The following is a 17298-nucleotide window of genomic DNA, read 5'->3' as shown; positions in this document are numbered from 1 at the left end:
GATAGGACCCTATCGGTTCATATGCAACATAAAAAAACTTGGATGTTGTGCTAAGTGGCAACTCAAAGTTATGCATTCCTGTCATTTACGTAAAATTCTTTTCTTCACGCTGCTTTAACAAGATGCTATTTGAATGAGATACATCAAAGGGGTTGACACTTGACACGACCTTTTCTGGTCGTTAATTAGATTCATATACCTTGTTCTTGAACTTCCAATCCTAAAAGTTTTCTAAATTGAATTTTATCCAATTAATATATCTACTCTTTATTTTTAATCAAATTTCAATTCTTAGTTTTTTCAATTATTTAGTTTTTATTCAAATTATGATAATTACTTAGCCAAAAGCCTGGTCCTCATAGACAACAACAAATTATTACAGTGTGCACCTACTCTTATGTTCACTGTCCTCCTCCTATTCCGTATAGCCCAAACCTCCTTAGTAGCAAGATATGCATATTCACTCCCTGTCCTCCGGATCATTTAAGTTTATTTTTTAATTTTATTTTTTATAAGTTGATATTTTTTAATTTTGGGGCAGGTAATATATTTTGTTTATTTTTAGTTTATATTTTTTATAAGTTTATTTCCAAGATTCTAATTTTTTTCATTTAAAGTTTTCATAAGTTTGTATTTACGAGGACTAAAATTAGAAAAACATAAATTTATAAAGATTAAAAATGAACAAAATATCTTAAGATATCAAAATTGAAAAGATTCAAATTTACGGTGAATAAAATTAAAAAAAATGAATTTACAATAACCAAAAACAAAAAAAAAGGCCAACAGACTCTTGCAAAAATATATTTAAGCATTGAATAACAGACATTGCTATTGTTATTCTACCCGCAAGAGATAACTGCTTGGCTTTCCATGCTGCTAGCTTGCTATCTATATATCATTTCATTGATCACCAATTGATCGATACATGAAATCACATTGCTAGCTTGCTATTTACTTTCTCTTGCAAATATAGGTAAATTAAGGATGCTCAAATTATGGATACAAATAATTAAAAAAAAAAACTTGACTAAGCTCAAGTAAAAATTTTAATATACAACTTGATAAAATATTTTTAAATTATGAATTAAATATATAAATTTTCATAAAAAAAATCCTTTGAGTTTAGTTTCTTGGCATTACTAGTGTAAATATTATTCGCTATTTAGAAACTATGTAGATATAACTTTTAAAATAGTTGTAGTGAAACTATTCAAACTTATCATAATGAATAATTTATGATTGAATGATAATAAAAAACATTTACTTAATCAATATTTAAAATAATTTTTTTATGACAAATGTTAATTTATTAATTTTGTTATAAATGTTACTTGAGAGGTTTAAATTCGTGACTTTTCTCTTTCCTTCTCTCTTTATTTTTTTTATAATCATTTAATCAATCTTATATCTCTAAAAATATTTAAATTAAATTAAAAGATAAATTTGTGACTTTACTATCGGAAATTAATTTAAATATATTAAAGTTGTAATTCTTTTTAGACTACCATCTAATAAAAATATTACCATATGTATATTAATATTATTAACTTTTATAAAAAAATACTTTAAAATTCGTACCTATAACAATTTTTAGTTGATTAATTAATTAATACGATACATTAAAATTAATCTCTTACAATAATATAAGAAAGTAATAAGATTTTGTCTTTGATTTTAATAATGTCACCTAAGATTTTTAACAAAGAGAGTAATAAGATTTGATATCTTTTGGAATTGTACCAAACGGGCTAGAGAAACAGGTTTAGTATGAGTTATTTATTTAATATTTTGTTATCTTTTAGCTGTAGAATGACTTGCAGTTATTTTTGTTGTATGTTTCATTAGTTTAATATTGGATTTGATTTTTTTTAAATAAACTACAATTCTACAATAAAAAATTTAAAATAACACCAAAATTAAATTTTAACAAGGTTATGATGTACTTATAAAAAAATTCATTTATGATGTAATTTTAATAATTAGATAAATATTTTTTTATTGATTTAGGATAAAAAACGATATTAGTACCTCCAACTTTTATTAATGAAAAATGTTAAAATATGTCTTAAGGATATTACTAAAAAATTTAAAGTAAAATTATTTTTAATATGAGACAGAAATTGTATTTTTCATAATTTTTTTATGATTTAGATAATAAATACTCTTTTCTTTTAATTAATTAATGTTCTTATGACGCTAAGAAGATGTTTTATTAATTTCACCATATATAAGATAAGATTTTTTTTAAAAAAAATTTTAATACATAAAAGAAGCATGTGTTAAGATATGTGTAAAACCTGATCCGAGAATAAAACCGACCCAAATGTTATATACTTTTCAGAACGTTCTCACCACACGCCAACGCCTTTGCACCTCTCTCTTCTGCACTCTTCGATGGCACCTCTCTCTCAATTCCTTCCAAAAGGGAAAGTGAATCTCACTCTTCACAAGTGTTTAAGGCGCCATGGCGGATCGATTGACGCGTATTGCCATCGTCAGCAACGTCAGGTGCAAGCCCAAAAAGTTCCGTCAAGAGTGCAAGAAGAGTTGCCCCGTCGTCACAACCGGTAAGATCTAATTTCCCTATTTTCCGCTGAAACCCTATTTTTTTTTTTTTTGTGTGTGTGTCTTAATTCTAATGGGGGTTTATGGGGACTTGCTTGGATTACAGAGAGGCTGTGTATTGAGGTTACTTCCGTGTCCAAGATTGCTTTCATTTCCGAGGAATTGTGCACTGGATGCGGTATTTGCGTTAAGGTATTGTTATTGGAGATACTGTTATTGTGTTGTGAGCTGGTGGGAGGTTTGTTTATGTGATGAGTTTGTTGTTTGTTTGTGTAGAAATGTCCTTTTGAAGCTATCTAGATTATCAACTTGCCAAAGGACTTGGACAGGGATACTACTCATAGATATGGTCCTGATACTTTTAAGCTGCATAGGTAAGTATGAGTTGTTTTGCCAGAGAAATTTGAGGCTGTGGTTGTTTTGTTTGGTTTGTGATGGACAGAGTTGTGGTGGCAGGTTGCCGGTTCCGAGGCCTGGGCAGGTGCTTGGGTTGGTTGGGACAAATGGGATTGGGAAGTCCACTGCTCTTAAAGTTTTGGCCGGGAAATTGAAGCCGAATTTGGGTCGATTCACTGTAATAGAATTTGAATTTGTGTTTCTTTGCTGCTGAATTGTTTTGGGGTTTTGTTGCGTTTGTTTGATTTTTGTTTTTGGTTGCAGAATCCCCCTGATTGGCAGGAAATTTTGACCTATTTTCGAGGATCTGAACTGCAGAATTACTTTACTCGGATTCTAGAAGATGATTTGAAGGTGATGTCCGCACCCTTGTTCAATATGTATGCATGCCGTGATGTCTTAGTGATTTGGACTCTGACACTGTAAAACTGACTAAATGATTATGTGCTCCTTCGTATCTGTGTGGTTTACCAATTTGGATTTTTTGTTTTCTTTCTAATCTTTTTACTGAACCAATTGCCAATTATGTGATATTTGAGTCCATACACCTAGTGTGTTCGAATTGCTTCAACTGATAAGGGATATAATAATTTTGGAGAATTGGGAATAGAGTCAACTACTTTAATGAAAAAATAATATATATACAAAGTGTACTAAAAACTGCAGAATATGATAATAACAACAAAATTATTAACATATATGAAGAACTATAAACTAGAAACATAAAATTCACCAAAAGTATCTAAGTTCTCAAGGTTGAGGTGTATTATTACAAGTCTCATGATTACTCATAAGTTCACTAGAAAAAAAGTGGAAACAATAAGTTCAAATAACAAGTTGGAAACATAAAACAAGACAGTTAAGTTAAAAATCTATTCCTCCTTGCCAGAGGGAGAGAAAGAAAAGAACTGAGATTTGCTGGAGAATGCTGTGCACTTGGCCTGAAGAGGATGTGGCACATGCAATATGGTGTGCAGTTACATGAATGGAGTTTTTATTTTTTACATGACTAGAGGGTTACATGTGTGGAGTTAGTTTGAAGAGTGCATAGTATAATCATTACGGTTCTTAAATCTAAATAGCAATAACATTTCCTGATTCATTACGGTTCTACTTGGCCAGATTTTTGGAACTTTATCACTTGGTTTTGTTGTGTGCTGTCTATGTGTCCCTTAAGAAGATGCATGCCTCTTTTTATGTCAAACCAAATGACATTTCTAAGTTTTCTGATCTGTTGCTCTCCTACCATAACAGCCTGCAGACATCTATCTGATAGATGAGCCAAGTGCGTATCTAGATTCTGAACAGTGAATTATTGCTTCCAAAGTCATTAAGAGGTTTATTCTTCATGCAAAGAAAACGGCTTTTGTCGTTGAGCATGATTTCATCATGGCAACATATCTTGCAGACAGAGTTATTGTTTATGAGGGTCAACCATCAATTGACTGTATTGCAAATTCTCCAGTCATTGTTGACTGGGATGAACGTTTTCTTATCAGTAAGTTTTATTACCTTTCTATGGTTCCATTACTTTGTTCCTTTCAATGTCTTGTGTTCCGTGCTTATACTTGCATGATATATCTAATGTATTCCATCACGTCTGCAGCATCTTGATATCACATTTAGAAGGGACCCAACTAATTTTCGCCCAAGGATCAACAAACTTGATTCAACCAAGGACAGAGAACAAAAGTCAGCCGGGTCTTATTATTACCTTGATGACTGAGTTCATACTTTTGGGCTGGTTTGTACTTGTGCATTTGTAAATCTACTTAGAATGCTTTTTGTCGCAAATGGAAACTGACAATGTTTTCTATTGTTGCAGTTCTTTCACTAACACAACCTTGCATCTGTTTGAGCTTTTCCTGGGATTTCAGATTTGGTTCACAGTTCATGCCTTGAAATATAAGATTGCCATCTTTAACGTTGAAGGCATCTTTCTCAATGGAGATTGAAGAGCCTGCATGCAAGCCCTATGTTGGTTGGTGCATTTGTATATTTACCCTTATGTTTAGGGCAGTTTTCACCTCATTTGACAACACTATCTCCATCCCAGTCATTTCAGACATATGTGATTAAGGATGTTCACATCTCGGGTATATCTATGACCCAATTTAATCCATTTATATTGAATTGAGTTATTTAAGTGTTTAATTTAAATTTGAATCGATCCAATTAAGATTTGATAATAAATGGGTTGGATAATAAGGTTAATTTTTTTTATCTGATCCAACTCATATCATATAATTAAATTCATTATATATAAATAAAAAGGAGGATCCACTTCAAAAATAATTCTTTGAGTTAAATCTCATCCTTACCATTCATTTTCTTGAGATTCATTGACAGGTCTATAAAAAATTGCACAAATCCAACCTAACCCAATTGTTCAAATTTGGTGGGATTGGGTAATGGGTTTAGCAAACCACAACTCAATCCGACCCGTGAACACCCTTATCTACGATTTCTAGAAAGAACACAACACTTGCATAAACAAATCTCTCACCATCTTATATTGAGTTTTTCTTTTGGTTAAAATTAATTTTTTGGTCCTCTAATTTATTTTTCAGGATTAATTTGATTTTTTTTTTTGGAGTTTAATTTGGTTCTCTAATTTTTAAAATCGATTCGATTTAGTCCTATTGTCTAAGTTGGACCAACAATGCTAAAAAATCACACTTTGTGATAGTTTAAAATCACCACTAAGTGACTTTAGACTACTACAAAATGTACATGTCTTAATAGTGTCTGAATTGATTTTAAAAATTAAAATATCAAAGTGAACTTAAAAAAAAATTAGAGTGAAATTGAACCTAAAAAATAAATTAGAAAAAAAAAACTAATTTAACCTTTCATTTTTTTTCCTTTTCTATTTTATATATATGCAATGTTGGAATGACCGCCAAAGCTAGCTACACCTACTTTTGCCTTCATTCTTGAACATTTTAATGTATGCATACAGAGAAAGTTAGCTTCAAATAGTCCAAATTGTTGTACACATAGCCAAAGTTGCACACATAGTATATCATCTCCAAATTCCAACAAGAGTGGAATAATTGAATAATGAAAATGAAACCAAAAGGAATAGAAGGACCCCTCATTTTATGGCATTTCCATTGCAGAGTTCAAGTAATTAGAATCACAAAATGGAAAAGAAAAATCAGATGGGGAGAATCCAATCTATCTACGGTTATTAGACAATTTTACACAACTGTACATCCTTAGTCATTATAAAATTTTGTTTTATCCTAAACTATAAATTAAAACAAGACAAAGTTCTCTGCAATGTCTCTCCATTGTCTGCAATCTGCATTTATAAGCAATCAGCAGTTTAAACCATTAGATGAAGATCAAGTCACTCATTTTATCCAATAAATCAGATTTAAAACGCAAATTTGATATCTGAATCATCTGATGTTTATCACATAGTTTACAAATCACTGATCGTGTGATTGCATGACTACACTGAATTCATTTCCCCCTAACATATAAGTAACGTAACGTCATAAATCGTGTCGACAAGTAACTTCAAAATTCTGTGTTGTGCTGAGTGATGAAAATATAATAAGTGAAGTGGAAATGACAAATTAAATAATAATGGAACTTATTAGCTGGAAATTGGAATTATTCCATTACAGAAATTAGTAACCAAAGCCAGACTTGAACAAAGTCAATTCTAGTTCTACTCTTGAGAGTGAATAGAAACACAACTATCTGAAAGCTTTTCACTACAATGCTTAGTTATACGTCCCACGTCAAACCAATTGTTTAATTGCTGAATGTTATCACAGTCACATACCAAATTACTAGCTGGACATGATCCATTTCCCGTAACATATAAGTAACATAAACCTTGTTGACTGGTAACTTCAAATTCTCAGTTGTACTGCCTGCACAAGAGTGGAGAAAATATAATCAGTGGAAAATTGGAAATGGCAAACAAAAATAATGAAACTTAGCAGGATTTATTTCATTATAGTAATTAGTAATGAAAGCCACTGTAATAATAATAAAAATAAAATAAAATAAATCAAAGCCAGACTTGAAGAAAGTTAATTTTCTTAGAGAGAAAACAGATACACAACTAGCTAAAGGCTTAGACCAAGAAATTTGACAACAGAGTAACAGCTAACATCAAACAAGTCAGTTGTGATCTGGCATGCAATAATTTTCTTCACAACAACATAATTAGTTACTTCGTGAGAAGTTTTTCAAATGAATTCCTTTACAGTAACTTATTCCTTTTTGGTTTAAGAAACCAGAAACAACAAAGGCTAAAGTCATCAACAATCACTAAAAGAGTAATCATTTTAGCCTTACCTAATGACCAAACAGGCTAAGGAACAAATGAATGGTGTTTAATATCCCAAATTAAGAGTCAGACATGTTGACTATCAAGGCCTGCAAAGGTAAAAACTTCTCAGTAAACAGTGGTTTAGAGCAAAATTATGCAGAATACAGAATGAACTTTATTTCCCTGTATATTCAAATATTTATCAGTGATTGTTTTCAGTTTGATGGTAAGTCAAATGATTAGCATTGCATTCATGAGAAGACCTATTAAATAAAGATAAAAACAATGCCAGATACAAGCATTAAATAACAAAGAAGGAATTGCAACATTAAATAGAAACAATACGTTGAAGCATTATCCTTGGAATGAGTTGGAACTGGATGGTAAGAAAAATCTTCGGAAGTGATTCCTAGGAATGGGCAGCAATCCATCAAGTTTGAAAAATCAATGTCAGATATGTCAACTTCCTTGTCAGACTCAGATGTATAAACCTCATTAGACAATGATTTGTCCAAGCTCTCAGGCATATTAGAGGCATCAAAGTTCAGTTTGCTCCTTACGTCATCCATCTTACTTGATTTTCCTGTATCTACTTCGATAGGAGAATTGCAATGACTGTTCTCTTTATAAGCCATTTGTGTTTCAGGGCCAACCATAACTTTGTTGGTTGGATTCATAGTGCAACAAGTAGGACTAGCCTCTCCATTGCAAGATGCAGCAGGATAAATTTTAGTAGGGGACACATATGTATCACTCTGAGAGGATTGTGTTGTAGGTGTCTTTGGAATTGGGGAATTGTCTGGAACAAAAAGTGGAGGGTGATTGAATGAGCCTTTGACAACATTGGATCCTTGAACCAGTGATCCGCTGGTTGCACAGTTCCCAGATGATGATTGAGTTGCAGAAGAAGATGGCCGAGAAACTACTTGGTTGTTGACAGCATTACTTGATTGTGGTGATGTGTTTTCACCTGAAAATAAAGATAGAGTAAAAATGCAATTGATGACATTATGAAAGCTTAGAATATACTTAATAGATGCACAGACAATTATACCTTGGACTTGATTTTTCCTGCCAGGTGGTCTACCACGAGGTTTCTTTGCAACTATAGGCCCATTTACTGCTTCAGTATCTTTTCTCTTCTTGTCAGACACACTAATCATGGGTGTTGAGAAGTTTCCAGTGTCCACATTGGTGTTGACAGGTCTAGTAAGCAACTGTGTATTAGATGTGTTTTGCATGGCAGCAGCAATACTTGTAATAGTAGAAACACCTAATAAAAAAGCAAAGCAACGTCAAAACATCATTCATATAACTTAAACACATCAACACCAGCTAATGAGATCGCCACGCATCCACAGCTGTAACATCGCAACCTCGATTTAAAGTTACTATAACTGACAACAAAATCATTCACAATGATAATTGCTACCACAATTTAAACAGTTTAAAGTAGTTGTTACTGTTGAGATTATAAAAATTGAGGAAAATCCCAAGCAAATCAGGCTTGTGCAACAGCCTACTAAAACCCCAACCCACATGAGGGACTATGAGCATGTTTGGATATAAAGCTAGAAGAGTTTTTGAGAGCTTTTCTACAAGAAAAAAAACTCTATTTCCAACAGAAAAATTCTCAAACAAGCACTACAGTTTCAATGGGTTAAGTAAGGGCAGAATGTACTGTAGGCTATGGACTAAATGACAACACTAAAGAATTGAAGTTGTAGACCACCTTTAAACCAAGAACAACCGACATATAAAAATTAAAACAAGAACATACAGTAATGATCAATATGTCAACTCATGATTGCAAGCAAATAAGGCTAATGCAACAACCACTAAAAGCCCCAACCCCTTAAAGAATTTAAATTCATGGGTTGGAGATGAAAATAACTCACAATAAGGGACGATAATTTTAATGGATTAAGTAAGGGCTGAATGGGAATGGCTTGTGAGCTTTGGACTCAATGACAGCTCTAAGCAATTACAGTTGCAAACCTCCTTGAATTAAAACAAGAACATCCAATGGTAACCAATATTTCAACTCATGATTAGTCAAGGAAAAAAAAAACGTCGTACCTTGGGGAGTTTTGTTATAAACTCTCGGTTGAGGAACTACTGCAAAATTTGCATTCATCGCCGCGACATTCAGTGAGGGTGGCCTCTGAAAAGCATTGTAAGTGTTCAGGGCATTCTGCATGCCTTGCAACAGTATTTGAATCCTGTTTTTCTCTTCCATCACCATGATCCTTTCTTGACCCAGGATCGCATTTTGTTTCTTCAAAAATATATACTCATCCAGCATCTCCTCCAAAGTCTTCGGCAACTATACAAAAAACAAGTAAAAAAATTGGGTCAAGACAATATGACAAATCATATTGTTGAGAAACCCCATGTATTTAAGTTTTTGGGAAGACTTGAATTCACATAATATATTCTTAAGGAGGGCACAAGACTCAACCCTTCGTCCAATAACCAGTCCAAACAACGGAAACTCATGGGATACTTCGCTAAATGTTACCAATTTTGGATCATATATATATATATAATTGAACGACTAAGGCTATATGTGATGATGAAAGGCTAATTGTGTAGATATCACTACTAGTGATATTATAATTTGATGAGGGAACAAATTATAATTATCATAATTGAATGAGTTAAGTTGCCAAAAACGCAGAAAGGGGTCAAGAAACCTGGTTGATTGACGAAGTAGCAAAGAGAGAAGATGCCTCGTTGCGAAAGATGCACCGCGTGTTTGAGAAATGATTGTCGCAGAGGTACTTATCAACAATGAAGGCGACATGAACGGGATTGATGTTCCTCCTTCTTCCGATCGACTCATCTTGGTTTGTGGCTTCCACTTGCCTCCACATTTTCGTTCCCACGAAGAAGAGATGTGTGATGCCCGGTAAAGAGAATTTCTTCCCAAAGAGAAGTGAATTTAAATGGATGGGAAGATAAAAAATACAGATTTTGGCGCGAAAAAGATCTAAAAGATAACCATCATGAATCACCGCCATACTTTCAAGTTTGAACAGTAGTTTTTTAATTTTTGCCAATTAGAGTTCGGGCGCAATAAAAAATTCTGAATTAAAATTTAAGAATCCGTTTTTACAATAAGCATTTGAATTAATATAGACCATAGATAAAATTAGAGAAAATAAGAGATGCATCTATTTATATAAAAATAAAATACATTTTCACGTGTTAATGAGGAAGTTTATTGACACTATTTCTTATTCGTTTGTTATCACTCTTTTAGTTAACTTTTTTTTTCTTATTTATATATATAGTTGTTTGTTAAATATTAAAGTTAAAAATAATTATTAATACAATTCTTACATTTATCCAAACTTCCTATTAATAATTATAATAATTTTTAAATATGAAAATTACTACCCAATATGGCGGATTTTTGTAAATAAATTACGACAACATTCCCTTGTTTTTTTTTTTTACACCTACAGTAATCCTTAATTTTGTTTGAAGAATACTATATTTACAAGTTTAATGATGATGCACAGTTATCATTTAATCATAATTTATTATTAATATGATTTTTTACATAAATATCATACAAGTCAACAAATTTATAATTATGATTAGATGGTGGTGCAAAAATTTGTACACTAGTAATGTATAATTATTTCTCCCTTATATTTACATCCATTATATATATTATATTGACGCCACTTACTCATTATATTAACCCCTTAATTATTTGAAAAATATCATCTTATGTGTATCCTGATAAGATGTTACTGTAATGATAAAAAAAGAAGAAGAAATGATGTTAGAATTTACTATTATATAATTCATTGGATTTATTTTTTTTAGTTATGTTTATTTATTATGAAGTTTTAAATTATTTATTTTAAAATTTAAAATATTTTTTTGTTTTTCATTACATAAAATTAAAAAAATCTCAGATCAGTAAATAAATAGTTAAATAAATTTTTATATTTTAAAGTATTTAATATTTTTATTATTCTAATTTAATTTGTATTTCAAAATTTGTATAACTTTTAGTTTGTGGTTAAGCTTTTAAGTCCTTAATTATAATATATATACATATATATATATATATATATATAAAAAAAATATTTTTAATTACTTCTTAGTATAATTTGAAATTAAGGATTTTTTTAATTAATTATTTTTTATCTTATAGAAATATTATTGAAAAAATGAAGCTTTTAATTTTTTTATAAATATATTCTTTCATTGAGTGAGATAATTAATTTAATTTCAATTTTTTTCCAAATAATAGTTAACTGAAAAGAAACTTTGAAACTAAAAGAATGATAGTTATCAGGCCTTCCAAAGTTCTTATTTTGAACTATAATTTTAAGGTAGTTTTAAGTAAAAAAAAAAAAAAAAAGGCAAACAAACATAACTTATTTATTTAGGCTATGATTGGAAAAAATAGTTGTAAACTGAAAAGGCTAGTTGAAAGTTAAAAATTAGTTAGTAACTCAGAGTCGTTGATAGTTGAGAGTTGTTAAAATAATTTTTTAAATTATAAGTGTTTGATAAAATTATCTATTTGATAAATGTAAGATAACAAAAATGAACATGTTTATTTGGTACTTTTATATAATTCTTGATTTTATTTATTAATAAAAAAATTGAAGTATTTATAATTTTTGAACATGTATGTATATATATATATATATGTAAACAAATTGGAAAAAAATATAAACTTTCCCGCGAGGAGTACCTGCACTTTCCTTCCTTCTACATTACCTCTCATCGATCACCAGACTCCTCTTCTTCCTCCTTATTCTTCTTCGCGGCTGGAAATTTCATAAACGACAATGTGGAAGACTAACCAACCCAATACGGCAGAGTCGTTTGGAATGAACAAGATCATTCGTGTTCATGTTGCCCTCGTCGTCGACCAGTACCTCGACGACAACAATTTTTCTCAAACGCATTCCACCTTCCGCAACGAGGCTTCCTCCCTCTTTTCTGATTCGTTGATCAATGAGGTTAATCCCTTTTGCGTCTTTCTCAGCTCCTTTCTTCTAAGGATCTTGTTAAGAAATTAAAAGATGGCTGTTGAATAATTTTATTTTTAATTGTTTAGGCGTCGAAGAGTTGGATGAGCTTGGGGTAGATACTGGATGAGTATATGTGTTTGAAAGAGCAAAAAGTGATGATAGATCAACAATGGATTGAGGTAATGATTCACATGCTTAGGCAAGGCATACAAAAGGCTGTGGATGTTTACAATACTTTTCAGAGTCCACCCTCACCCAATGTCGAGATGATGAACACAAAGTATGCAGTGGTTCCTCAATCAAGGCTTTGTAATGAAACTCCTCCAGGTACAACATTTTTTTCTCGACTAATCATGTGTTGAAATCAAGTAATGATGCATTGACTTTGCTTTGCTTTAATGTTAGGTGTTTCTATTGTCAACACTAATGCAGAAACTGAAAACTTGTCCACCCATGATTTATGTGTATGGCAATAGGAGAAAAGATACTCTAGCAATGAATGTTCCATGTACCAATTGAAAAGAAACCTCGTGGTATCCAAGGTATAGTTGTCTCCTAGTTTATACATTTATTAATAAGAAAAAAGGATTATACTCTAAAAGTGTAAAAAGTTGGATATTATCATCTAATCCCAATCCATTATATATGATCAATTTGTTAACTTTTATGATAATTAGTTTAAAAGTCATATTAACAATAAATTATGATTGAACGACAATGTAGAAATGTTTTATACTATTAGTAAATGACCATTAAACTCTTTATTAATTATATATGCTTAGTTTTCATCATTTCATCAATTACTTTTTCACTCTATCCTTATTCTCTCAGGTCAAAACACATTGTTGCCATCAAGTAATACCATCAATAATCAAGTAATTTCTCGGCCCCCTTCTCCAATTCAATCATCATATGGGAATTTTGCCCCCAACAAATCACAGACTCAAGGATCTATTGTTACCCAATGCTCATATGTATCCCATCCTAAGATTTCTCCGGTTGCAACATGTAATGGGGAGGCTAGTCCCTCTTGTTGCAATGTAATTCAAACCAAGAGAGTTATGGTTAGTCCTACAAATCAAATGTCCGATACAGAGAGTAGTCGTAGCATTTCTCCTGTTAATACTGATTCAGACATGGCAAGTAAGAGGAATCGTGTAACGGATAGGCTGGATGCCTCTAATGAGCATAAAAGCTTGGACAAATCTGATATTGAATGTTCAGACTGGGAGAAAATCTTACTCAGTGATGTGTTAGGTAATCGAGAAATGCATTACGAAGCCATTTTTTTTCTGACCATTCAGCCTCGACTCATATCCAGGATAATGCTTCAGGTTATTGTTTCTATTTAATATTGCAATTCCGTCTTTGTTATTAATTCAATGTTTCCATTTGACATTCATTTTGTCATTATTTGAATAGATCCTCATGAATGCAATGCTAAGTTTGAACAACTCCTACAGTAGCACTCAAAAAGACATGAATATACAAGGTAATAAAGTTCATTTCATAGGCCTGGATTGTTTGACTACAATAAAACAAGATTAATTTTCAAAACATTGATAAATGGTAACATTACCAATGTGTAATTGATTCAAGTGATGCATTGATTCTTCTTATTTATGGATTCAAATTGATGCCTTGCGTGTGACTAGAAAATTAACACAGTCTTCCTATTCATAGAACCATTAGGGATTTCTTCTAAGTTCTAACAACCAACGTTGCTATAATTATTGACTTGTCAAAACAGAAATTCAAAATGATGAATATTCAAAAGCTTAGGGCTGCATTACAAATCCTAGAGTTTAGGGTTGCATTTGTCTTTATTTCAAAAGCTTGGTCAGTTTTTTCTTGTTCTTCTTTTGCTTGTCTACAGATTGCCTCCATATCTTCAGTATTAGTATATTGATAGGTCTCTTTTTGCAGATGTGAAAATAATTAGGAGTTTCCAATCAGGCTAAACTCATTTAAATAAACAACTAGACTTCATGCACTTTTCATAAAACACTAACTGCAAACTAAGAACCATTTCCCCAAGTTAAAATGGAAAAAAGATAAAGATTCTGCAATGCCAGGTTGTTTTAGAATTTTTGTTAGTAGCTATTATTTAATTTTAGGAAAAACTTAAATGCAGTTCTTTAGGTACTTTTGGTGTTAGTTTTATAATCAGAATTATAATTTATAATTATGAAGAACAAGTATGCTTTGATTTAACTACCATCATGTTGTCATGTGGCTAAAAAAGTCTCTTAGGTGGGATCTATGTGATGTACTTATGACTTCAATACCTAACCTCCAATCCTAGATACCATGTAGCTAGCAATTTGTTGTACTCAAGAGCCATTAGATAATACGTGGTCTAAATTGTGGATCTGTTTTCTCTCTTAAGAGTAGGGCCATGATAACTATAGTGGAATCAATACTTATTAGTTTCATACATTTAGATTCTCTTTATCTGATTTTGCATTCCCATTTTGTGATCATAACTATTTGAGAACTGTGATGGAAATGCCAGGAGGGATCCTTCTAGGGCATGTTTGGATAAATTTCTTCAAAAACACTTTTAGCTTATGGAGAAGTTCATTTCACTTTTTCTTCCTATTTTTTTTATCATAGAAGTACTTTTGGAATGTGAATAAGTTTATCCAAACGTTTTGCTCCATATTCCTTATATTATAACTCCTTTCTTTATATTTTGGTCTAGTACATGAACTTGGGCAATTTGAAGCTAACATTGTACTTTTCAACCAAAATTGAAGCTTCTTCCAGAATATCAGGTTGTAGTGCATATTTTTGCTGTATACGTGCATCAATATGTTGATGTAGCTGAAGCAGGCCTACCCATTTTAATTTTCATCTCAACATCTTAGAAAAACTTTTGTATTATTTACTTGAATAGCATGTCTGGTATGGATTAAAGGATTATGTTATTTTTTTACTCCGTTGATTTATCATGCAATAACTTTAATTAATGTTACTTGCCAGTAAAAAACAAGTTATGTTACTGGCCATGAGCTAATCACTAGTTGAACCTGACACTATGTAACAGGTTTGACATCCCACCATCTCCAAACTCGATGTAAGACTTTCACATCATATTTGTACTCCAACAAGTCTCATACAAATTCTCATCCTTCATTCATCCAATCACCATAAAACTCCTTTCACGCAAAATCTGTTACTAATCACCAATTTTCCTACGACTTGGGTGGATGAATCTGAATACTTACATGAGTTTATATTGGTTTTCATTGGGCGTCCCAAATCCCGAGGAACATTCATGATGTCAGACTGAGTTTGTCGGCATTTTGGCTCAATTTCAGTTGAGTATGTAATGAAGTTTACGTTCATTCCCATGTTACTCGATTTAGATAGATGTCTCCTGTAATGTGATTTTATTTGTAGGGTTATTATATATTTATATTCCTTCTCAATGTCGTAAAATAATTTTACAGATGGAGATTATTATCTGGTAATGATTCAACAGTTAGCTAGACAAATAAAAGGTATAATAAATTAATGTAAAAAATTAATATAATAGAATTGTAAGCTTTTATTGGACGGGTAATACATTGTCTAAGTTCATACATGTCAGGTAATTACTTCCTGCACTCCTTTTTTCCTTCCTGCACCCCACAATAAAACTAATTACAAGATTATCTTTCTTTGTGTAATGGTCACTGGTCAGCACCCTCTTTCCTAACCTGCACAACCCTAGCACAACTTTAGCCGTCAAACCTCCAAGCACCTCCGCACCCCACCCAGTAGCGTCCCCCACCCAACACCATCACTATTCACTACTATCTGCATCACTCAAAGCAATGTGAATGATGGCTTTATCGGCTCTGTTTGCCTTTATTGAACCCAACCCCATTGAATTCATCATTCATGTATGTGAATAGCACCACTGGGGAAGAGAGGGACACCTATTGCAGCGATGTATTCAAGTTACACCTTTCACCATGGTGCCTTTCCTTCCTCACCAAACCCATCTTTTTCAATACAAAACATGCTCAAATCGAAAATCAAGAAAAAAGAATTTTGCCAACCTATTTTGGGATACTTATTCTGAATGTGTATAGGTAATGTAGAAAACTTATTTCAAACTAGCTATTTTGGAATATGAAAATCATATTTTCTAATAGCTATTTTAAACTGCCTGTACACTTCTGAAATGGCCATTCAGCAATAAAGGGATGGTAAAATAGAATTTAAAACATTTGGGGTGCATGAAGAAAAAATGAGGTGCAGGAAGCAGTTTATACCTGTTGGACTGCAATATTATTATGTTTGGACTTTGGGGTAACCATAAGATGCCTTTTGTTTTTGGTGATCATGGCTTGGCTTGTTTTTTTGTCTGTCAGACATGCATTATTTGAAAACTTTTAACAGTTGTAATAGAAAAAAAAAATGGTTCATGTGATGTATGATTTTTACTTTCAACCAATCACAAGAGATTATTTTTAAGATTGTCAAAGACAACAAAATTATTATTTATGATTGGTTGTTAGTATAAAAATCATTTACCCCTTATCGGTGCATGTACCTATTTTTCTCATGTATCATTATATTTCAGTACCATGTAAGATAAAGATTTTAATTAAAGGCAACTTACATGTAGTTTTTTTTAGCTTTTTTAATTTTATTCTCTAATTAAAATTGTTCTTTCTTCTCGGTATCATACACAATAAAATTAAGCTAAAATATGTTTGTGATCCTTAATAAATACTTAATTTTATATTTATTTTCTAATATTTTTTTTTAACATTGAGTCCTTAATAAAACAACAATTTTATTTTTTGTTTTTGATACTTTTTTAATCCTTGGTAAATTAGCGAATTTTGTGTTTGGTTTATGATAAATTTTTTTTATTTGTTATTAGTCTTTTATGAACAAATTTACCAAGGAGCAAATATAAAATTCGCTAATTTATTATGGATTATTTATTTTTATAGATGAAAAATAAAATTGTTATTTTATCATGAAGCCAAAACGAAAATTTTTTTTATTAGAAAAGGCAGAGACATTTTAGCC

General features: G+C 31.5%; 2 protein-coding genes and 1 pseudogene across 3 annotated transcripts; 2 read left to right on the top strand and 1 right to left on the bottom strand.

Annotated features, from left to right (window-relative positions):
• Window positions 1-2327: 2327 nt before the first annotated feature.
• On the top strand, window positions 2328-5129 carry LOC114418726 (annotated as a pseudogene). The gene is made up of 8 exons (XR_003668087.1): window positions 2328-2570; window positions 2675-2760; window positions 2845-2942; window positions 3025-3142; window positions 3229-3318; window positions 4219-4462; window positions 4571-4708; window positions 4790-5129. The product of XR_003668087.1 is annotated as an ABC transporter E family member 2-like (transcript).
• Window positions 5130-6582: 1453 nt separating this feature from the next.
• LOC114392140 lies at window positions 6583-10156 on the bottom strand. Its single transcript, XM_028353217.1, has 6 exons — window positions 9955-10156; window positions 9338-9584; window positions 8313-8531; window positions 7604-8228; window positions 7285-7365; window positions 6583-6854 (listed from the first exon to the last, which is right to left on the bottom strand). The coding sequence occupies exons 1-5, from the start codon at window positions 10132-10134 to the stop codon at window positions 7359-7361; spliced, it is 1278 nt and encodes a 425-aa protein (XP_028209018.1). The 5' UTR covers window positions 10135-10156; the 3' UTR covers window positions 6583-6854; window positions 7285-7358.
• Window positions 10157-12078: 1922 nt separating this feature from the next.
• Window positions 12079-13730, top strand: LOC114392043. The gene is made up of 4 exons (XM_028353109.1): window positions 12079-12252; window positions 12507-12591; window positions 13096-13521; window positions 13687-13730. The coding sequence occupies exons 1-4, from the start codon at window positions 12079-12081 to the stop codon at window positions 13728-13730; spliced, it is 729 nt and encodes a 242-aa protein (XP_028208910.1).
• The last annotated feature ends 3568 nt before the right edge of the window (window positions 13731-17298 follow it).

The sequence above is a fragment of the Glycine soja genome, chromosome 1 (assembly GCF_004193775.1).
Source record: "Glycine soja cultivar W05 chromosome 1, ASM419377v2, whole genome shotgun sequence".
Lineage (NCBI taxonomy): Eukaryota > Viridiplantae > Streptophyta > Magnoliopsida > Fabales > Fabaceae > Glycine > Glycine soja.
Note: the sequence above shows the minus strand (reverse complement) of the source record. Positions and strands in the feature narration are given on the sequence as shown.